This window comes from Choloepus didactylus, chromosome 2, assembly GCF_015220235.1.
Source record: "Choloepus didactylus isolate mChoDid1 chromosome 2, mChoDid1.pri, whole genome shotgun sequence".
NCBI classification, from domain to species: domain Eukaryota; kingdom Metazoa; phylum Chordata; class Mammalia; order Pilosa; family Megalonychidae; genus Choloepus; species Choloepus didactylus.
In genome coordinates this window covers 104,075,608-104,099,089 of record NC_051308.1, presented here as the reverse complement: position 1 = coordinate 104,099,089, position 23,482 = coordinate 104,075,608, and the positions used below count along the sequence as shown (strand labels likewise).

Genomic DNA, 23,482 nt, shown 5'->3' with positions numbered 1-23,482 from the left:
ACAGTTTTAAGGGAACACAGCCAAACTAATTCATTGTTTATGGCTACTTTCTTGCGGCAATTGCAGAGTTGAGTATTGCAACAGAGACAGGACTACCACAAAATCTAATATTTACTTTCTGGCCCTTTACAGAAAGGTTTATCAACCCCTGGCCTAGAATATCATTTGAAAGTGACCAAGGGCAGCTCTTATTATGGAAGGCACTGCGAAGTGCTTCATGGATATTGCCTCATCTATTCCTCAGAACCTCACGGAGTAGGTTATTTCACCCTTTTGTAAGTGATTAAACTGAAAAAGAGATGCAACTTGCCCAAGGTCATGGAAAAGGCTGTAATCAACAAGGTCTGCCTGACTGGTATTCTTTCGATTGCACAGCAACACATTAAAGTCCTGAGGGGCTCTACATTCTTTACTCTCACCAGTTTCCTTTGGGCATCCATTGTTTCTAATTTTCTCCCTTGAGTCCATACAGACCCTGCAAACATCCAGATGGAAATTTCAACTTGCCTGAGTCTTCTACCCTCTGGGTTTAACATCAATTCTTTTAGAAGTTTCTATATGACAGTTTTAGGTCCCTTTATCGTCCAGATCACTTCCTCTGAACATATTCCTAAATGTAGTGCCTAAATCTTCCTAACTTGTGGTGCCTAAAATAGAATTTATCTATAATCTTCCTAAAATGTGATGTCTAAAATAGAACTCGATGCAGGGGCATGGTGCCATCGGCAAAAAGGAGACTAGAACCATCACCACCCTAGTTCTAGATATTCTACATCTTTCCTACTTTGTACATGAGGAGATGATTTTTTGGACCCAAACACAGAATCTTACTCTTAGTAGTATCATGATTCACTTTGTAAGATGAGGTTTATCATTTCTCCCTATCAAGATCTTTTTGAATCCTCATTCTGCAAGCTGATGAAGTTGATGTTCCCTCTACCTCCCTGTCATCCACATATATATGCATGCTTTCTGTTTTTCATCTGGATCACTGGCAAAAAATGCATTGAGATTTGTCCTTCATTCCAGAGGGTGGCAGTCATAGTCCTTCATTTTATCAACAGCCTGACACTCCACAGGTCTCATTCAGACCAGTTCATCCTGTTTAGAGGGAAGATTCAAGTGAGATTTAGTCGCATTTCAGAGGAAACCCCAGGATGACATCATTCTTTTCAAAATCCTCTTTACAAACACCCCCACATACCCACCTCTACTGAGAAAGTCAACTTCTGTCCCAGCTACTCCTCCTCCTGCATTCTTTTCAATTAAAGGTCACCGTAAGCAGGACACAGGCTAGCCAATTCTCCCCTCCCAGCTGTCTTGAATACCAGATCTATCAATTGCCTTGTACTGGCTGTGTGAACTTGGACAGGACCTAGCCTTTCTGTGCCTCATTTCCCCATCTATGAAATAGGAACAGTGCTAGTATCTAGTAAATAAACAAACAATGAAAGCAATCACTCAACAAAAAAGTTCCATTTCATATTGGATTTTTACAGCTAATACCAGAGAAGGGATAATAAAAGAAGAGCTCCAGAATTAGAGATTTTTAAACATTTTTAAATGTTGTACTTCTCCTTCATTTGTCCATTTTATTAAGATGTCCCCATGAAATGTATTCTCCCCTCATTCAGAAATGGATCCAACTCCATTTTCCTCCACTTTTCCCTCCCCTGGCTTTGATCTGTTAAGACAAGAACAACAAATCAGTAATGATCATTTGATCCCAGATCATACTGTGTTCATGTCTCATGGAAAACCCCAATCTCCATGTAATTTCCCCCATATCCCCAAATCTCCCCTTTACATAGGTCAATGATAAATTAAATCTAACCATCAGCCTTTGTGGAATTAATAAGACTCTCAAGATGTTGCTGAATGTCCTAGTCACTCTGAGATTCCCAATTAATCCTTTTAATCTAGAACTTCAGAATTTAAACACACTCAATGTGAAAAATAAACATTTATTACAAAAATTAGTTTTGACATTCTAAAATGAAAGCAGAAAGGGTGTTTTCCAACTCAAAAGGTCTTTCTGAGCTGGAAAGGTAAATTCCGAGGCTGGTAAGAGCTGACTCATACTCATCACAAGTGACCCAGGGAGTGAGGAACCAGTCACCTCAAACTTACAGGAGCAGTGAATCACCAGTTTTCTTGTGGCCTTTCCTCCACACCTCTCCCACCCTGTCTTCCAACCATGATACAGAACTGAGGAATACTTCAAAAATCTCATTCTTACTGAACCGTTTCATAATCTCTACTTTTGCTAAATGGACTTTATGTCCATCTGAAAATTTTATTTTTTATTGGTGCAGGATTCTTAACTGGTGGTTTGATCTAGTTTTTGTTTATTGTTGTGGATCCTTAATAGAAAACTCAATTCTGTTAGGGATTTCCAGGGAAGGAATAGAATATGGCAAAGTGGCACAGTAGTATCCTCCACAGAAAGAATGAAGCCCAATCAACCCAATGGGATCCCTTCTTTGCCCTCCTGCTAGATGATTAATAGATTGGGAGACGTGTTCAGCAATGGTGATGAACAGGAGGAACAGAAGGTTAAGGGCAAAGAAGGATCCAATGGGGAGGAGGAAAGCAATGACAGCCAGGCCGGTCCTGCTTACTCCTGCTCTCACTCACACACACAGCACCCTATGATCTGGACTCAAAATTATCTTCTCCTAAACCTCCCACCCACTAAATACTTCTCCAAATGATGTGGGAAACCACCCTGCCTCAGGCTCGGGGGCAGTTTTTCCTGTAGCCTTAGAGAAGTCTATTAATGCACCTAGTTGGGTGAGAAGTAGCAGGATGGGCACTTTCTCCTCTCACTTGGTGGAACAGGCAAACTGGAACCCCAGGGCACAGGATCAGCTTCACCCTGGGTGCCCTGCTCCAGCAGAGGAAGGCTTGGCTACAAGATGGCTCTGGAATGAGGGCCTCAAGTTGTAAAGGTCTGCCCTGAAATAGGAACCAGGAAGGGCGGGACAGGAAGACAGGACATGGAGCTGGAGACAGCATGCTGGGAAGTAGGGCTCTGAGGCATTTTCCTGTTTGTACAAAGAGCCCAAGAACTCTCAAAGACCTCGTTTCCCCCACGCCCCATAAGAAGCTTTAACAAAGTTTTTATTTCCAGCAACATCCAGTTACATTCAGATACATACAAACACAATCTCATCAGAGTTAAGAAGTGCTCCAACACACACACAATTTCAGCATAGAGCTAAGACCACACACACACACACACACACACACGATTACTACACACAACCCCACAGCCTTATACACACATCTGAATAGGGTTTATCCAACTGTTCCAGCCAAGGAAGGGTGATGGCTTGAGCTACCATCTCCAGCTTTGTTTTCTTTAGATCAGTGGTTTTAAAACCTGTTCGCTCCATGTTCCCTAAAGGCTTACTATGCTCTCCATAACAAAAGCTTTAGTTCCTCCTACAGACAGTTCAGTCTGCTTGTGTTCAGCAGGATCCCAGAGGTACTCCACATGGGAAGACAGAAGATAGTGGGCTCCAGAGGTGGAAGAGACTTGCTGTTGTCACCAAACAACCATTTCGGCAGCTCCAGTCTCCAATCCCCATTCTATAACAGCTGGTACTGATCATCAGTACTGAAGGAAACAGCCTAGAAACTAAATTCAAGAGCCCGGCCACTCTTGCTGGATACTTAGAAGGGAAGTCAACAGGCATCGCTGAGGGCTCCTGCCTGACTGCACATGGGGATGGGGTCTGAAAGCTTGAAACAAGTCCCAGGCCACTCAGCAGCAGTAGGAAGGGGGTGGGGGGGGTGGGGGCATGGGGGGCAAAGGGGCACATCACTGACATTAAAAAACACACCCTAACTAAGATTAAAGTGAGGCCCTGATAGGGCTAGAAGACAAATAAGGTATCCTGTGAAACTACAGACATCAGGCCGAGTCTGATAGCACCGGAGTAAGGCAAGCACAGAGGACAAGAGATGAGCTGGTCCAGGTCACACCAGGAAGGATGAGGTCTGCCTGAATTCCCCCTGGGGAAATAAAACTTCCAATCAACTTTCTACAGTATTCTTTAGTTGATAACCCCCAAACATGTAAACATGGGCAGGACCCCTCATCCCAGCTAGAGGCCCTCCCTCCCCAAGGCAGGCATACTCACTTCACTTCGAGCAGCAGGCTGGCTGTAAATCACCTTCTTACTCGAAGTCCTACAGAAAAGCCAAAAGATGCAGGTGCTCAGTCCCCTAGCCCTTGTCGTTAACTTCTCTTTGCCAAAGTTAGAAACCAAAGCTGAGAATTTATAGGAAGCAGGGAGTGGTCATTAGGGAGGTATGGGTGGAGGGAGACAGGATAAGCCCAGGGCCACAGAGAACAGGTGTAAAAGACCAGACGTCTTCCCTTCCAGGCTGGTTGCCTCTCCCCAGACCATCATGTATCCATGTTCTCAACCTCAGAGAGCCCCAGGACAGCTCCTCACTTACCCTTTCTTTGTTCCTGAAAGAGAAGAAATGGAGTCATGAGTGTCAGCAGCTCAGAAGATAGCAAGGGGCAGGAAGACAGGGGAACTAGCATATAGCCCTTGCTATATGTTTGAGGGGCAACTGGTGCTCCCTGGGGGATAACCCCACCCACATGGGCACAGTATCGGTGCCAGAACTCAGATGGGGCTCATGAACCACACCCTGGAATGGGGACAATACAAAGAGCCTCTGAAGACAAATACTTACTGTCGAAGTAGCCTCGGCGATAGGCAAACCAGATGCCAAAAATCAGAACTCCAAGGAGAAAGGCTGTTACAAATACAGCCGCCACAATGGCCCCGACATTCAGCTCCACTGTGAGACATGAACGAGAGGTCAGACACCTGGCTGCTCGCTCATGGTACTGATGACACCGCCAACACCAGGATGAAAAGCAGACTCCCCCACACCACCTCACTCACCAGCATCCATGTGCACAGGCTCTGACTTCACGGCGGTCCCAACCCCGTTCTGTGCCTGACAAGTGTATTCTCCAGTATCAAAGGATGACACGGGATCAAAAATCTAGAGGATAGAAAACACACTGACACCTATCTTTTATGCTCCCGACCCTAACTCCAAGTTCAGCTCGTTGCTTGTTCTTCCTCCCACACACATCCTTTTCACCCCACCCAGCCATACCAGCTGCCCTGTCTTGTGATCCAGGGTATAGGACGAGTTGCTGAAGGCACGGTTGCTCTTGGGCTCTAATGGCATCAGTATCCCATCCTTGAACCAGTCGTATTCAGAGGGTGGGGAACCATCTGGCTCTGAGCAGGTCAGCACCGCCCGTTTCCCAATGGTGGCAGAGGAGGGGATGCTGATTGTAGGCTTGGATGGAGGCACTGGGGAGGGAGAGAAGAGAAGGGGCTAAACACAAGGGTAAGGAGGACTGCCCGGAGTCTAAGGAACCAACTAGGATGACCCACCCCTACCCCCACCTATCAGCTCAAGCCTCCCACCCTTACCACACCCTTAGTTTCCACCTAACCATTGGTTCATCCCCTCTCCAGCAGCCATGATTCTGAAAACTCCCACCCACAGCATTCTCAAAACCAACCAGCTCTTAGGCTCAGCTGGCCTGCTAAGCATTTGGGGAAACCATCTGGGAAAGCATTTCCAGACCCATGCAGAAGCCACCTGACACATACCAAGCACAATGAGCTGGATGCTGACCTCCCCATACTGCTTGCCACCATCCTCAGACACCATACATGTATACATCCCATTGTCTTTCCGGGTCACAGAATGGAAGGTGATGCCACTCTGTGAGAAGGTAACTCGGTCCTTATAGGAAGCTGTGGAGAGGGAGGAAGCAGGAGCAGGGACAGAGTGAACTGGAGAGCTAAGAGAAGCTGGTGAAGGTGGCACTCAAAGCAGAGGCTCTCTTCTTCCCCCAGGAAGTGCAAGGGGAAGGCCCAGGAGACTTGAGCCCAGGATGTGCCCCTCCCCTAGAATCCAGGCACAATCCATCCCTCCACAACCTATGCAACCAAGAAGAGGGTGGAATAACTCACCTGTGATCTTGCTGTCAAAGCAAACGAGGCTGGTGGTATCACCTTGGACAAACTTCCACTCCACACGGGGAGAATCAAAGCCCGAGTAGGAGCAGGACAACTTGGCCGCTGCAGCAAATGGACAAAGGTGGTGAAGGGGCAAGAACCAAGAGATGGGCTGGATGCTCCCTGGGCCCCTAGGGGGTTGGCACATGCTCACCCTCATGCCCACCCTATCCCAGCCTCCACAGCCCCCCCCAACTCACGTTTATTCTCAGGAACTCTGACTTCAGGTGTAGAAGTGTACACTGCAGCCTTGCTCAATGCCAAGGAGCCTGAGGAGAAGAATAGAGGTGGACCCCATCAAGAGTGGACAGAGAGTGACACCAAGACTCAGAGCTAGAGTTTGGGAGCTATGAATGTCAATATTACCCCATACAGCAACTGTTAAAAATGTTGAAAAAGAATTCAGACTTCAAATAGAGATATGAATGAAGCGGATCTGGTTAGAACTAAGGTAAATCAGATTAACGGGTAAAGGATGTTATTGACTGTTTCAAAACTTCAACTTCTGTGTGAGACCAAAGGAAGAGATGTTTATTTGGTGCAAAATCTAAATTTTCTGTAGCCCACTAAATAATTTAACTTGTACAGTCAATTTATTCTAACACCATAATTACATGGAACTTTGAATAGGGAGTGAGATTTGGTTGGTTTGTACAGGTTAGTGTGAAACCCTGATACAGCCCAAAGTAATTTAGACAGAGAATAAAAATGTATTTGCAAAGTCCCCCTGAGGGACTGGGGGAAAATGTGGAAATTAAACTTCCCCACCTAGGGAATTACTGAAATTCTCACAAGCATTGGAGGCTACCAATTTAGAAGGCCAAGCCCTCAATCTTGAGCCTTACCCTTATAAAGCTTATTACTGCAAAGGAGAGGCTAAGCCTACTTATAATTGTGCCTATTCACCCAGAGAACCTCTTTTGTTGGTCAGATGTGGCCACTCTCTCTAAGCCAACTTGGCAGGTAAACTCACTGCCCTCTCTGCTAAATCTCCCTGGCAACATGGGCGATAATTCCCAGGGACAAACCAGGACCCAGCGTTGTGGGATCGAGAAATACTTCTTGACCAAAAGGGGGAAGAGAAATGAAACAAAATAAATTTTCAGTGGCTGAGAGATTTCAAATCGAATCAAGAGGTTATTCTGAAGGTTATTCTTATGCAGTATATAGATACCCCTTTTTAGTTTTTAGTGTATTGGAACAGCTAGAAGGAAATACCTGAAACTGAACTCCAACCCAGTAGCCTTGATTCTTGAAGATGACAGTATAACTAATGACAGCTTACATAATGTGACCATGTGATTGTGGCTCACAGTCCCTTTAACCAGTGTATGGACAGAGTAGAAAAATGGGAACAAAAAGTAAATGAATAATAGGGGGAATGGGATGTTTTGGATGTTTTTTATTTATTTATTTTTTTTTTTTGGAGTAAGGAAAATGTTCAAAAATTGATGTTGGTGATGAATGCACAACTATAGGATGGTACTGTGAACAACTGATTGTGCACTGTGGATGATTGTAGGGTATGTGAACACATCTCAATTTCAAAAAAAAAAAAAAAAGTGGACAGACAAATACCATGGAGAGGGACAAGCAGATCCACCTGACTGGGAGATCTAAGGCCTGGACTCTCCAAGCTGAGATCCTAAGGTGGAAGCAAGTCAAGAGATTCAAGCTCAAGCTCCTTCTGGGTCTCACATCCTCTCACCGTTATCCTAAACATCTTCATTGAATGCTCTCTGCTATAGACTTCCTCTTTGATCACTGGAAATAAAACATTTCTTTCAAATACTCTCCTTTTTAATTCCTCCCTCTGTGACTCCCAATAATCCAATTAGATGCCTACTCATCCACCAAGGGCAGCCTTTAAAATGACATTTCATGGTTCAGAGAAAGCTTCTCAACAAATAATTGCAGCCACTTGTCAGACAATCCTGGAAGGAAGCCAGCAGAGCTGGGGGCAAGGGAGGAAGGGGAAGGGAGGGGAAATGATGACTGTTAATGATGACACTCAAAATTTGTAAGGCACTTTGTGCTTTTTAAAGTGTGTTCACATATATTTTACTGTTTGACCATTGAAACAAGTGTGACAGATCAGCAGGATAAGTATTATTATCCCAATTTTACATGAGGAACTGAGACTACAAGAAGTAAACGTGCCTAAGATCACAGCTGAAACGGGGACAGATTTCTAATTGGGGTGATGGAAACGTTTTGGTAATGGATGGTGGTGATGGTAGCACAACACTGTGAATGTAATTAATATCACTGAATCATGCACTTAAAAGTGGTTGAAATGGTCAATGTTGTATATACACAAGAAAATTTTGAAAAAAGATCACATAGCTGGTGCTGAAATGGAGTTAGGACTAGACTCAGGATCGGATCATCACATTAGATTTTCCTTCTGCCAAACAGAGAAAGAAAAGAGGTGGTGTGTGGTGAAGATTGAGAAAGGAAGTGAGGAGAAACAAGGCCAGTAAATAATATGGGGGGACAGTGGGGGTCACTGGAGGGACCTACACATTCCAAATTAAGCACCAGTGACAGAAGATTCTGGGATGGCAAGACAGTGTTACAAACCTGCACTTTCACAATTCATTCGAAGATCAAATTCATGAAGTATGCTTTTATTTAGCTTTAAGTCAGAACTCTGCCTTCCATAAATAAATGCATAAAGACTCATGCGATGCAAGCACATTCTGTAAAATGCAAGCGTGTTTTACTTTTATATAATTACCCACATGACCATGAATATGGCCTTGTGACCTTGGAGATGCCCCTTCTTTATCTGAAACATGAAGGGCTTGAAGTAGATGTTCACTAGGGTCCTTTAGGTTCTTTTTCATTTTACTCTCATTTTCTTACTCCCTCCCTTTCTCTCTCCTTCCCTCCCTCCCTCTTCCCTTCCTTCCTTCCTTTTCTGACATTAATGTTTAGAGAGTACTTTTATTTCATACATATGTATTTCAAGTTAACGAAACTGAGAAATAGTCTGAATAAGTTATTATCCCTCCCACTTTACAGATGGGAAAATTAAGGTTCTAAAATAGTAAGTGGTTGATCCAAGGTTTCGAGCTAGGAAATGGCAGAGCTGAGATTAGTATACAGTTTTCTTAACAACTAAACCCTTTTTTTTCTTACTCTACCACACTTTTTTTTTAAACCATGCTATTTCTCACAAAAGCCAATGGTTAAATGGAGGCAGACAATGGAATAAAATGTCATTCTTATTGACAACAGATCCCTTTTATACAGAAATTATTTCTAGTAGTATTTCTTTGTATCCAGGTATTTAGCATTATACTCTTTTCTCTTTTTTTCACTCTTTAATTTGTTGGCACTACTGTTTTTTGTTTTTTGTTTTTTTTTTTTTAAGCCTTTACAATGGGAATTTATTAACCTACAAGCTTACAGTTCTGGGGCCATGAATATGTCCAAATTAAGGCATCATCAGGATGATGCTTTCTTCCTGAAGACCAGCTACTGGTGATCCTGGACTCCTCTGTCTCGTGGCAAGGCCCACGGTGGCGTCTGCCTTTCTCTTCTCTTCCAGGTTTCCTTGCTTCCAGGTTCTTGGTTCTACGGCTTTCTCTCTCTTTGCCTGAATTGCATTCTCTTATAAAGATCTCCAATAAGAGGATTAAGACCCACCCTGAATCAGGTGGATCACATCTTAAGATCACACTCACCAAAAGATCCTACTTAGAATGGGTCCACACCTAGGAATGGATTAACTTTAAGAATATACTTTTCTGGGGTACACACATCTTCAAACCACCACACAGCCTGTGCAGAAAGGACCATTAATCGTACCGACAGTGGCTGGAGGAAACTGTGGGCATGTGTGTCCCAACTGTGGGGATTTTAAGTGAGGGAGTCGGCAGGGATGCTTCTAGGTTCCAGTAGCCCCACATGGTGCCAACTCAGGACAGCACCCCCAGACTGAAAGGGCAATGCCTGTGCTCAGGGCACCTCTGAATGTCAAAACTATACTCAAACATAATAACAGGCACAGAAGTTAAATCAAATAGCCTTTACTAAATTGATAACTTTCTAAGGACATGTTAGTCTCTTACTCAGCGCTCATCAAGAATGCTGGTAATGAAATGCCTTGATTTTTGCCTGAGTCAGCCTTCTCTGCTTTGATGATGGTAACCTTGTAAAAAGATTCTTAAATTTTATGGGTTTGCCACTTGTGATGCACACTATGATGGTTGAACCAGCTCTCTCTCCAAGAATGAAGGACTTATTCTCCCAGCCTCTGGGAGAACTGTGGGAAGACAGCCCGCAGGGATCAATCATCCCTCTTTGAGAGCAGCTGACATCCAATGCCCAATCAGTGGGGGGTTGGGGGGGGTTGGGTCCCAGCTAGGGACAACTCCAAAGGGCCTCACACCCCAAAGCTCCCCATGGGTAGTGTAAGGCCTTGTTGGTACTGCAATGCAACACAACTTCTCCCTCTGCCCAAACCTGCTTCCTCCCCTCCTTTTCACAGATGTTGAGTACAAGAGCACTCCCTAATAAATGTCTTGCAGGATAATCTACATCTCAGAGTCAGCGGCCCAAGAACCCAACCTGTGACACCACCCAAGAACAGTTCTTAATTAAACTGAAAACTAGCCTTTGAAATAAAGACACACACACACACACAAAATCACAGCCTATGAATTTGATCATTATTCTTCCATCACTTCTGACTTTAGCTGAAGTCCTTTTTTGAATCCTAACAGACTCATTCAGGAATTATACATTCAGGAATTACACCACATATACACACAAAACACTTTGGGCTGCAAGCATAGTCTCCTTCTACTCATTAATCTGGACTGCCATTACCTAAGTACAGGCTTCTTGTCTCTTGTTTAAATTACAGGGACCTTCACCTCAATGTCTTCTCACCTCCCTATGATGCATGATTGCCTGTTTCAGCCTGTGGCCTGATTGTGCCAAACCTCATAACTCTACCGTGGCTGCACACCACACCTATTCTTCCTATTCCCAGAGGATGCCTCAGCCATCCTGGTCCCCAGCCCCCTTCTCATTTCTGAACAGGCCTCTGGAACCAGACTGTCTTGAGTTCAAATCCCAGCTCTGTTACTAGGTGGTGTGACCCAAGCAAACTGCTCAACCCCTTTAACCTCAGTTTACCCCCATCTGTAAAACGGGGATAATAACAGTTTCTACATCAAAGGGTTGTTGTGAGGGTTAAACAAGCTAATGTAAACAAAGGGCTTGGAACAGTGTCTGACCACCAGGAAGTACCAAGTAAGTACTGTATCTTATTATTACTATTATCATCATCTGCCCACAAGCCCCTCTCTGCACACTTCACTTTCTGACTTCAAAGTTTTCTTCAACAAAACATATAAATGCTGCCTGAAAAGTATTTATCCTCTAGCCCACTAAACCATTTCTCTCTCCCCTAACATGGTAACTGCCTTGGAAAGGTGGACTCTCAACTTTCATGGATGGACAAGCAGAGCTGAGGGCTTTCGACACCCACAGCTTCTCTACCTATTCTCCTCATCCATTTTATATTTCCCCTTGCCTCATGACCATGCCCCCACTTTTGCACTTAACCTTGGACCTACACTTGGTACACTGCATACAGACATACAAATGGCCTACTCCCAAGCTAATGCTCAGGTCAATCAAATAAAAGGAAACTTCATCTTTTACATTGTGAAGTTTATTTTAGTAGGTCCACAACAAGAAACGTCACAACATTGAACCATTAATCAATTTTTGGCCTGCCCAAAAGGTTTTTGGCCCTTCCATGTACAAAAGCTATCCCTTAGTCTTGCACCACTCTCGAGCTGGAATCCTCTCCTTCCCTACTCCCTGACTTCTTAAAGAAGTCGTCTACACACACAGTTTCCAATCCAATACACTCATTTACCCCTCAACCCTACTGCAATGTGTCTTTGGTTCTCACCTTGAAATTAAAGTTGCTTTTACCAAGGTCACCGATCACCATGTTCCTGAATTCTAAGACACCCTGATGTAACATTGACTTAATAATAGCTTCAGGGGAAAAGACACATTAAATGTATACATAGCCTTGTAAGTCACATCCCAATTTCTAAAACATTAAAATGGTTTTAGAATTAAGGAAATCATGTATATGCTTTTTCAGTTACCTTGTGGGGCCTTTGTAAGACCTCTGACCCTATTGACCATTCTTCTCCTGGGACCTCACTCCCCCGCTCCCTGGTTTCTGTGTACAGCCTTTCTGGTTCTCCCCCTACCTTAGGCAGTTTTGTCCTATTTGCCTTCTTGAACTTTGCGTCCTCTGTCCATCTCTTAATATTAATGACTCCCGGCATTCCATCCTGACCTTTTCTCCTATTCATGTTCTCCCCAAATTAATCTGCTATCCATGTACCGCCACCTGTACCCTGACTTCTCACCTGAGCTGTAGGCTCCTACCACCGTGCCTCCTGCCAAATCCACTTGGACTTCAGTGCCTCTGCCGCCATCTCACACTCCCCATGTCCTCCCATAACTGCTGTCTTCCTCCTCCTCTCACTAGGCTGGTAGTACTGACATTTACTTGGACACTCAAACCAGAAGCCTGAGAGTCATCAACTCCTTTCCCTCACTCCAGTCAATTAAACACCAGGTATTAGAATTTCATCGCACAAATCTCCCCTCAAATTTGGCCCTTGGTACCACCATTTTCTAAAGGATTCCAAGTGGTCTCCCAGTTGGCCACTAAGCCTTTTTTCATCTTGACCTACTCAAATCCATCCTCCCTCCCACTGCTGGAGAGCTAACATTTGAGCACTCACTATTTACAGGCACTGCTGTAACCACATTATATGTACCATCATTTAATCCCTACAACCTTAGAAGATGGGTGATACCATGTATTATCACCCCTATTTTCTACCTGGGGAAACAGGCATAGAACAGCTAAATAACCTGCCCAAGGTCATATGATGAGTGGCAGTGCTGGGATTCCAACCAAGGCAATACAATTGCAGACGCTGTATTGCAGTAAACCTGCAGCTGTCCTAAAAATGCAAATCTGAAACTCGCTTCAAGCTTTCAGTGATTCCACATTATCTAAAGACAAAATCCAAATTCTTCAGCAAGGCAAAAAAGTTCCTACACTATCTGACTCCAGAACTAAGCTTAACATCTTTATCACCTTAGTCGCCCTCTCTATTTTGGCAATTTACCCTCTAGAATTCCCCACAAAGGCAAGGCTGCTTCAGAGTCTCTGCCTTTGCTCCCGCTGTTCCTGCTATATGAAACACCCTTCACTATCTTTATCTGGCCAGCAGCTATTCATCCACATTATTTTCCAGGAAATGATAACCTCAGCCCCAGTCCCCGCCAGTGCAAGGTTAAGACCTCTTTCCTAAGCTTCCGTTACACGCAAAGCACTGTCAAAGCACTTCCCACCTTACAATGATATCATTTGTACACATTTGTCTCCCCAGACACTAAGCAGGGACTACATGTTATTTACTATTCTGAGTACCCAGTATTTAGCATAATGCATGGTATAAGGGACAGTCACTAAATGTTTGCTGAGCCACAAAGAGCATTAACAAATCAGAGGTCATAGCAGATCATTTATCCTAACATCTACTTGTTAAGGTTTATCTACAAAGATAAGGCCATTTTCAGTCAGACGAGGCACTCTCCGGTGAAGGAAAAGCAAACTTGACTCAAAGTCCAATCTTTTTTAAATTTTAACACTAGCAGAGATTTCTTTTCTTTCTTTCTTTTTTACTATTCAGTTCTCAGAAAAATTAATATTCTATCTATCTTTTTAAATTTAGTTTTGTAACTTAAAAAGAAAGTGTTCTTAAATTTGCTTCATTGTTTTTGAAACAGAACCAAAGTTCTGTGGACACAGGCAGTTCCCAGTTCCTTTCTGCAGAAAGGACTGATTTCTGCACCTCACGGCAGGGTGACTGTGGGAAGCAGACACAATGGTAGAGCTGGGTTTCCTCTGTCCCTGGGAAGTATACAGGGCCAAAAGTGGAGGAAGTCTGCTAAGACAAGGTCTAAAATAGCAGCAGCAGAAAATGGGGGCAGGATGTGAATTCATTTTAAATACCCCCATTGTCTTCATGAATACAAGAGCCACCAAAAAATTCCAGGTAGACCCATATCGGCTGAGGAGGAGGACTCTGGCCAGAGCATTGCTCTTTTTGCAGAGCTAATCTTCAAAATGTGTTCTAGGCTGGGCATCAGCAATGGGTAGTTGGTCAAGCCCCAGTGACTGCAGCCCAAACTTTAATAGGCAAGATGACATTACTGCACAGTGAAAGGATGATCACAACTCATGAACACCTTTACAGGGGTGGTCCTGTCCTCTTTTTTTTCTTCATTCTTTTTTTGTTATTAGAGAAGTCACAGATTTACAGAAAAATCATGCATAAAATATAGGGTTCCCATATACCACACTATTATTAACACCTTGCATTAGTGTGGTACATACGTTACAATTCATGAAATATTTTTATAATCGTACATTAACTACAGTCATCACTTACAATTGGGTTCACGGTGTTGTACAGTCTTATGTTTGTTTTTAATTTTTATTCTAGTAACATATATACAACCTAAAATTTCTGCTTCTCATTACATTCAAATACATAATTCAGTGCTGTTAATTACAGTCACAATGTTGTTCTACTGTCACCACCATCCATTACCAAAACTTTTCCAAATAGAACAGAAACTGTACAATTTATGTCCTATATTCTTAATTCATCATATCTGAATCCTAGATACATGTTACTGAGCATGACCAAGAAAACCACTGAATAAAATAACGGCAGCAGCTAACACTTACTGAGTACTTAATCTGTTCCAAGTACTCTTCTAAGCCCTTTTCAGGGTTAGCTCATTTAATTCTTGCAGTAAGTCTATGAGGTAGGTACTGTTATTGTTCCCATCCCACATATGAGTTCAATAGGGCACAGAAATTTAAGTAACTTGCTCAAGTTCACAAAGCTAGTAGGTGGGTTCATGACACTGAACTATCACCAAAACTCTGTAAAAAATGCATATTGCCATCCCAAAGGACAAAGTAAATCTATTTGTACTGGCATAGAAATATGTGCAAAAGATAAAAACAATATGTAGACTATGATCCTATTTTTATAAATAAATATATTCTGAGTATATTCATAAAAAGGATCTCTTACATACTCCAGACACTTGATGGTGCATATTACCTGAGAGATGGACCATACGGGCTTTTCCTTTCTTTGTTCTGCATTTATGTAACAAGCAAATATGTATTAAGTGTTGTAATTTAGAGAAAAAGAGAGTGGGAAAAGGAAGAAAAAGGAAAAAAATCAGATGGATCATAAGAAGGAAAGAAAAATAAAACAAAGTGGAAAGAAGAGGCAAAAACAAAGGCAAAAAAAAGGAAGGATGAAAAGAATAATAGGAACTATTCAAATATCCAAAAAGTGGCACACCAGGAAACAAAGCAGCATGTTTAAATAAAACTTTAAAGGTGAAATGAGGTAACAGATGAAAAAGAAATGTGAGATTAGACCCACAAGATCTGGAAGAGCATTATGTGTCTGATAAATTTCAAGGAGAGAAAACAGGTAGGAAGAAATGAGAGCACAGGTAACTTGGAGACATCATGGTTGAGAACAGGAAAGTAGGTAGGTAGAATGGCACAAGAGATAGTACATGGAAGGAATATGAGTTAGGTAAAGAGAAAGAGAGGAGGGTCAAAGTGACCACAAGATGTTAATACCTAAATCAATTCCCACATGGTTTCACATACATATCTCAGGAGAGAGTTGGTGGCATATAAATCTGTCAAGACTGAGGATATAATTCCTGGAAATCACTACATATCTGAATAATAATAATATCATAAAATAAATCTAGTTTAAAGTATATTTTGCTTAAAATATATGCTACAAATTTATTCATTGAGGAAAGACTAGAATGAAATGCCAATAAGTGTTTCTCTCCAGATAATAGGATTACATGTGATTTTATTTTTTCTATATCCCTCTGTATTTTTCCATTTTTCTACAATGGGCATGTATCATTTTTTAGATACACACACACACACACATCTTTTAAAAATTTTAATCTCTTCCCATCTATGCTCCCAAACACTCCGTACCTTAATGACAGTGTCTGGCCCACTCTGCTAGTATCCTTCTTAGTCAATATACACCTATGAGTTCCTTGCAGACAGAGAAACAAAGTTATCTTTGTATCCTCCTCCCCAGGTCCTAGCACTGTGCTTTGTCTAGAGGAGATCCTCCAAGCTCATTTTTTTTGGAACCACAGGAAAGCTAGGCTGAGGTGAGAAAGTGGTTACAGAGGGTAAAGGCTTCCGAACACCTAACAGAAGCCACCAACAATCTTCCCTATGTAAATGAAGGGTCAAACCCACAACAGAAAAGCTGCTTCCTTCTGATGCTTTATCCATAAGCCTTTTGTTTTCTCTATATATCCCGTTAGTCATTACAATTTTCCTTAAATTGCTTTTGTGCATAGTTAAATGCCCCATGAGTCTGTTTGAATTCGTTATAAAAATTTTTTAAAGGGAAGGAAGGAAAAGGAGGAGGGAAGTCAGCCAGTCAGCCAGCCTCCGGTTTTCTCTCAGAATGCATCCTAACTTCCCTCTGGACATCTGAGCCTCCTAAGAGCCTTCAGCTGTGAGGGAGCTAACAGGGAGGATGTGACAGGGCCTCCTAAAGCCAGCGGCTACAGCATACCCACAGTTTACCTAAGACAAACTAATTGTTACCAATACCTCTGCTCCCCTCAGAGCTTCTTGACTGCAGGTGTTATTCATTTTTTTATCCCTAATCCCTAGCACATAGTGGACAACATGTCCTTGGATAAACAAATGAATGGGACATTGCGGTATGATTAGAACCTGGACCTAGGGCCTGTACCCTCTCCTCCCTACCACTCACCCTGCAGAGAATGAACTAATTCCTTTAAGGGCTTGGCCTTCCAGGCCAGGACAGTTCTACAGCTGCCAGGCCGTTTCTGGAGATCCAGGCGGATCAGAGAATAGAAGTGCAGACAAGAGAAGGCTTGGTGAACCCAACAACATGCCGGGCTAAGTCTAAACAGCCATCCCTGCCTGCACTTTCGGTGACGTTGATCAGGTGGCACAGCCCTCTGAGGATGGCAGAGAAAATAATGGCAGTGCAAGGCAGGAGAACTTTCACTCCACCGCTCCCTCCTCCTTAGAAATTCTGCCCGCTCAGCTCTGTCTCCCCTCCCCCACCCAGCTTCTCTACTGCCATAACAAGAGAAGCCTGTGCCTGCTCACCCAAGCTTTAGTGCCAGGGGAATGGCTCCAGGGAAGGGCCCAGGACTCACCCTCCTACTTCCTGTCAGCCAGCTGCTTCCTCTTATTCCACCCCCATATTATTAAGCAAATGACACAAGTTGGACTTTAGACAGAAACCCTGCTTATCAAGGAATCCCAGGCAGATGAACTAGTGAGTTTTCAATGCCTGGAAAGCCCCATGTGTGTCCACTACTACTGCCTCCCATAATCCCCTCTCAACACTGAAACCTCTCCCACAGTACAACTGACCAGTGGTCACCCCAGTCTTTCCTGGACCCCTGAAAAGGAAGCAGCAGATGTGAATTCAGAGATCCCCAGGGTCTCTCTGCAGCACCAACAGAGGTGGAAAACTAGCCCCGTTATTTCCTATTCTATCACATAAAATATGGGTAGCTTTTAAATCTTTCTTTGTGGAGAGATGGGGGTGGGGGAGTCATCAGCCATTTCTGTGTCCACAGAACAAGGGGAGGCGCCCTTTGAACTCAGCTGACTGGCAGGGGGAGGGGAGAAGATTCTAATGGCCAAAGCACAATCCCTATATTACCAATATGAAAACCTCCAGAAAATATTGATATATTGTTAAGTAAAATAAGCAAGACAAGCAAGACGAAGTACAGTGTAAATAATATGCCTCTTTTTGCATATAAAAAGGGAGGGGAAAAAAGAATACATATTTATATTCACAGATACACTTGTATCTGTGTAACAAAACACTGAAAAGATACATAAACTATGGGGCATAGGGTGAACAAGAATAGGGTGGGAGTGAGATATCCCACCTGATTTCATATCACTTTGATTCTCGAACCACAAGAATGTGATCATCCATTCTAAATAAAATAAATAATTAACAAAAAAACAAAAAATCACAGCAGCTCTACCCCAGACCAGAACTAGGCTGGAGACCCCAGACCAAGCCCTGAGCACAAAGGAACTGAAGAGAAATATCACAGAGCGAAAGTGTTCTGGAGTGAAGAATTCCACCACCACTCACTTCCTAGTTCCGGCTGTTTGTTTGTCACTAGTCTCCAGTTTCTGGTTTCGAGGGAACAGTTCTTTCCTGGGAATAAACTCAACTAGGGCGTAGAGAAAAGTGACTCACAAATCCACCTGTAGGAGTTAATCAGAGAGTTAGCCCAGTCTTGTCCTCTCCACTCAGAGAACGGGAAATCCAAAGGAGGATGGGCCCTGTAGCTCCGTAAAAACCCTCAGTTTTAAGAAAATTCTGTACTGGAGAGACAAACAGCCTCTTGAATAGCAAGGCTAGAAGGGCTTGTCAGAAATATCAGTAGGAAACACTAGGACTCACAGAAACAGGTCAGCAGTTTCTCCCTTCTGAGGCAAAAGGGGGGTGGGGAGGTTTACCCCAAAAGTCATCCTATGCACATGCTACCACACCAAGCAGAAATGCCTCCCCCAGCCTGGAAAACGCCTAGAAACTTTCCTAGGCTCTCTAGGGAAAGGGAGATCCGCACACTGTTTCACTTTATCCAGGCCCAGCTCTCCCATTGTCTAGCGTCCGGATCCGTGCCCCAGCAGGCTCAGGCTTTTGTTTCCCAGGCCAGGGCTGAGCCTTTGCTCAACTTGGTCTATCACATCTTGCCCTTTCCTCCTTCTTCCTCCCTTAAGGTGAAGCCCACAGTGAGGAGCAGCACTGGAGGGAGTGGAATAACACATGGGCAACCTGCATATGCTTCACGCATCCCAGAAGCAGAAGACAAACTAGAAGCCCAAAAGAAGAGCCACAAGTTTTAGCTATTGCCATTCGGGATCTAGCCGGGTCTCTCCTTGCTTTCTTTGACCTAATCTACTGGAGAGAGCTTTCTTTCTTCTTCAAAGAATCCAAAGGGTTACATTCAGGGATAATAGACACCCAACAATTATCCCTTCAGGAATATGTAATACAGCTAATAATCCTAGTTGATCCTGATGACAAGGGTAGGACAAGTATTATTAGGCCTCTTTTACAGAAGAAAAAGACTAAGGCCAAAGAAATGCAGTTAAGCTACTGGCCTAAGATCACAAAGGAAGCAGAGGCAGAGCTAAGCTAGAACATAGGCAGGGTAGACTGGCTCCTATTTTCCTGTTCTTTTGTAGTAAAGTCACTGCCCCCAGGACTAGCCTGCCTTAACTGTTACAAGGTCAGCTCCTCCATCCCTGAACAGATTACATATAAGGACCCAGTGTCCTGCCAAGCTAAGGCAACACCCTATCAGGATCCCTAAGAACCACTGTGGTTTGGTTCTCTGAACAGACTAAAGGATAGTCCCAAGCTCAGAATGGTGCTAACATAGCCCTTCAAGTGCCAGTATTAGATTACTGTGGGATTATCACAAATAACATAGGAAATTAAGGGAAAAGAAAGGAAGCATGGAGAGGAGGAGGCAGCTCCAGAAAGTTTACAAGCCTAACAAGTAATATCACTGACAAATAATGTCACAGATAGTCACTGACTCAGAAAAAGAGACTACTGCTTGTGGGTGGGGGAAGTACTGGTAAAGCACAAGGGTTGGCAATGTCTTTAGTACTGAGTACCAGACACAGAACTCAAAAACTGCCATGTGTGTCACTGGCAGTCCTAAGATATAGGCAGAAATGAATAGATGAGAGGTAGAAGAAGGAAGATCAAAGAAAAAAAGGAACTGGAGAGGAGAAGTGAGAGGAAGAAATGAAAGAAGGAAGAACAAAATAAGAAAGAAAAATAGAAAAAGGAAAGATAATGGATTCTGGAGCAGCATCCCAAACTGACTCACGATATCATGGTTCCTGTGCCAAAGGATGCTTGAGATGCCGGATCCAGGAATGGAAAAAAAGAGAAGGAAATCTGGAGATTTTAATCTCATTCCCAGGTCCACCTCTGACCCTCCTTGTCAACCTGGGAAAGTCATTTCCCCTCTTTGGACCTGTTTCCTCATCTGTACAATAGGCAGAGGATCAGACTTGCCTCTGGTTCAGTCAACCCCAAGAGCTGACTTTACTGTTACAAGGGACAAAGGAGTGGTCAATGCCTCTGTCTAAGGACAAGGAATCTTCAGAACCTTGGCAAAACCTTTTAACCACTGACACCAATTGTAATCATTCATTTATTTTACACTCCCTAAAACATAAATCTTGAGAAGGAGAAAACACAGAGATCCATACAGAACATAAACTCACACAACTATCCACACAATCACATGCGGACACTAGGAAACCAGACATACACACGCGCAGGTGCTGACATGGGTTGACTAAGGCATCAACCAGCTGCCTGCACACTCAGACCCACACCAGCGCTTCTACAGACAGAGGCGTGCCCCAGCAGGTGGGCCTCACAATGTTCCAGAGGAAAGGGAATTTACAGAGGAAACAAAAACTGCCAGGGGGAGGGCAGAGTTCTCGCTTGAAGGGGAATCCAGCCAACCAAACGCCACCTCCTCCCCCTGGGAATAGTCACTCAGTCAACAACATTTATTAAGGACTCCTGAGGTAGCTATTCCAGAAACGGAATGCTGTCTTCTGAGAAATATTACATTTTAATATCATTTCCTCCTCAACTCTGCACTTAGACACTTTTCCCAGGGCAACCTCGGTAAACCGATCGTCTGATAAAAATAACTGGGGAAGCTGAAAGGCGCCTTCAGCAACAGCCAGAGAAAAGAGTTTTCCATCTCACCCCACCCCCATCAGATTTTCTGAGGACCCTTAAGGAGCAGAACATCCAGAAGCCAAAGGAGTCGAGGAGTGAAAGGCTCAGGGCTTCTGGGTCGTTTTGTGGTTGCTGGATGCATGTTGGGAGGCAGGATGGGTCCTTTCCAGGAGCGTGTGAAGGGGGGTGGCTGGATAGATGTAAATGGGAAGGGCCCTCGTGCCCACCGGTTCTTAAGTGGGGCGGTGGGGGGGGGGAGAACCAGCCCCCCACTTCACTTTTGGGAAGGGGGTGTCCCCACCGGTGCATGTGCAGAAGGAGCAGCTCCCTCCCAGTGGGCGTAAGGAGAGGGGTGACAACTCACCAGTGTGGGGGGGGGGGCAGCCACTCACCGGGGTGCGGGGGAGGGGAAGAAAGGGGATGAGACGGGACGGGAAGAGAGGACTGCCAGAGTGAGGGCAGACGGTTTCTGAACTCCTCCCCTCCCGCGAGCAAGGGGCGGGGGAGCGCCTCTTCCAACCTCTGACCCGACCCACCGATTCCTCCCCATACTACGGGAACTTACTCAGGATCACCGGAATAAAGAGAAGCAATGGTTTCCTCCCGGCTCTCCCCATCACGATCAGAGTCCCCGTACGCCAGCCGCCCCCAGAGCCTCGGGAAAAGACACCGAGACACTAACCGCAGCGCCCGACTAAACTCCAGGGGCTAGGTTGAGCCCCGCCCGGCTCTTCCCTCCCCTCCCGATTGGTTAGCGCCCCCGCCCTGCCACATTCTGATTGGTGAAGGGAGCTGCCGCTCCTTTGAGTGATTCACCGTCGCCAGGTGAAATCCGCCCACTACTCCCTACTGAGACTAATTGGCGCCTAGCCAAGCTCGAGTCGCCTCTGATTGGCCCAAGACACTGTCGCGCAAAGAGACGAATTCTTCACCTTCGGCAGGTGAGGACGCCGTGATTGGGCGGTGTTCCTGAAGTAGGGACTTTGTTACTGGCTGAGTTTTGAGTTGGAGCTGGAGGACTTCTGAGGAATACCTCCAAAGAGGAGATAGGGAAGGAAATCCTTCAATGGAACCGCTGCAAAACAGGGTTGAGTTTGTCTTTTGTTTTAATGTAAACTGCTGGGTGCTACAGAAACCTTGGTCTTGTCCCTTGGCAAGTGAAAAGCACATTAATAAGAGGAGAGGACCAGGAGAAAAGTGGGAGATGCCTTAGCACCACCCCCAAACCGCGTCCCTCCGCCGTCCTTACCCACAGCATTCAAAGGCTTTGAGAGTGGGGCTGCTGTGGAGAGGAATAGAAAAGGAAAAGGAAAAGAAAAGGGAAGGGAAGGGAGCGGAACACTCAACTCAAAAGTGGAAAAGCAGAATTACATTATGTCCAGAAGAACCTTAAACAGATGTACAAAAATACACCCAAATAATAGATACTAACCTACAGACGCTCTATAAACATCTCTGTGGATGACTGTGAATAGGTCCTTGACACATGTTTGATCTGTCAGCAAAGCCCGATATATTTCAGAATTATTTATCTTCTCACTGCGACTAATAGTTGGGGGCTGACTAAATGCCCCTTCTATAAAAAATGTTGAAATTCAAGCTTTCTGTTAAGATATTTTTTTCACTGAAACTCATGCTCAACCTCTTTACTATTTCTAGTTTCTATTCTATACAGTGATTTAATTTCAACTGTACTAAGGATATCCACATTATACTTAGTACACACTACATACTTTGCACACAGCGAACACATCTCACTGCAAGGAGTGAAAGAAAACACACTTGTACCCAAAAGAATGGCATTTTTTAAATCCTTTGCCTCTTACATCTTTGCTCTTTCCTTTGTCCACATGTCTTGGGACAAAGGTCTGCTTCTGGTTTCACCCAATCCAAAGTGATGTTTACCAAGCACCTACTGGGTGCTGTAGTGGATTACTAATAATTATAAACTAAAATTCCTGACTTCAAGTTGTCTGCAATCTATTTCCAATACTAATGCAGGAAACAAGACAATATGTAACCAAAAGAGAAACTTTGTATTAATAAAGAACAGGTGCAAAGCCCTGTTCTTTACCCTCAAAGGAATTTAAAGTCTAGAAGAAACAGTATATACATAAAGTTAAGTAGGAGAGTGTTCTAGTTTGCTAATGCTGCCGGAAGGCAAAACACCAGAGATGGATTGGCTTTTATAAAAGGGGTTTATTTGGTTACACAGTTACAGTCTTAAGGCCATAAGTGCCCAAGGTAACACATCAGCAATCAGGTACCTTCACTGGAAGATGGCCAATGGTGTCCAGAAAACCTCTGTTAGCTGGGAAGGCACATGGCTGGCGTCTGCTCCAAAGTTCTGATTTCAAAATGACTTTCTTCCAGGATGTTCCTCTCTAGGCTGCAGTTCCTCAAAAATGTCACTCTTAGTTGCACTTGGGGTATTTGTCCTCTCTTAGCTTCTCCAGAGCAAGAGTCTGC

The 23,482-nt window shown here is 44.0% G+C and overlaps 1 protein-coding gene across 1 annotated transcript; it reads right to left on the bottom strand.

Moving 5' to 3' along the window:
• Positions 1-1,948: 1,948 nt before the first annotated feature.
• F11R (F11 receptor) lies at positions 1,949-21,719 on the bottom strand. Its single transcript, XM_037825556.1, has 10 exons — positions 21,579-21,719; positions 6,272-6,340; positions 6,027-6,134; positions 5,661-5,807; positions 5,152-5,354; positions 4,932-5,034; positions 4,717-4,824; positions 4,471-4,483; positions 4,149-4,197; positions 1,949-4,020 (listed from the first exon to the last, which is right to left on the bottom strand). Exons 1-10 carry the CDS (start codon positions 21,628-21,630, stop codon positions 3,985-3,987), a joined length of 888 nt encoding a protein of 295 aa, XP_037681484.1. The 5' UTR covers positions 21,631-21,719; the 3' UTR covers positions 1,949-3,984.
• Positions 21,720-23,482: the final 1,763 nt, after the last annotated feature.

Bases quoted from the DNA above. Each gene is read 5' to 3' on its own strand.
- F11R (XM_037825556.1), bottom strand. From the start codon at position 21,630: ATGGGGAGAGCCGGGAGGAAACCATTGCTTCTCTTTATTCCGGTGATC. The intron at 6,341-21,578 runs GTAAGTTCCCGT...TCTTCTCCTCAG, and splicing joins CTTTATTCCGGTGATCCTGA to GCTCCTTGGCATTGAGCAAG. The intron at 5,355-5,660 runs GTATGTGTCAGG...CTCCCTCCCCAG, and splicing joins CATCCAGCTCATTGTGCTTG to TGCCTCCATCCAAGCCTACA.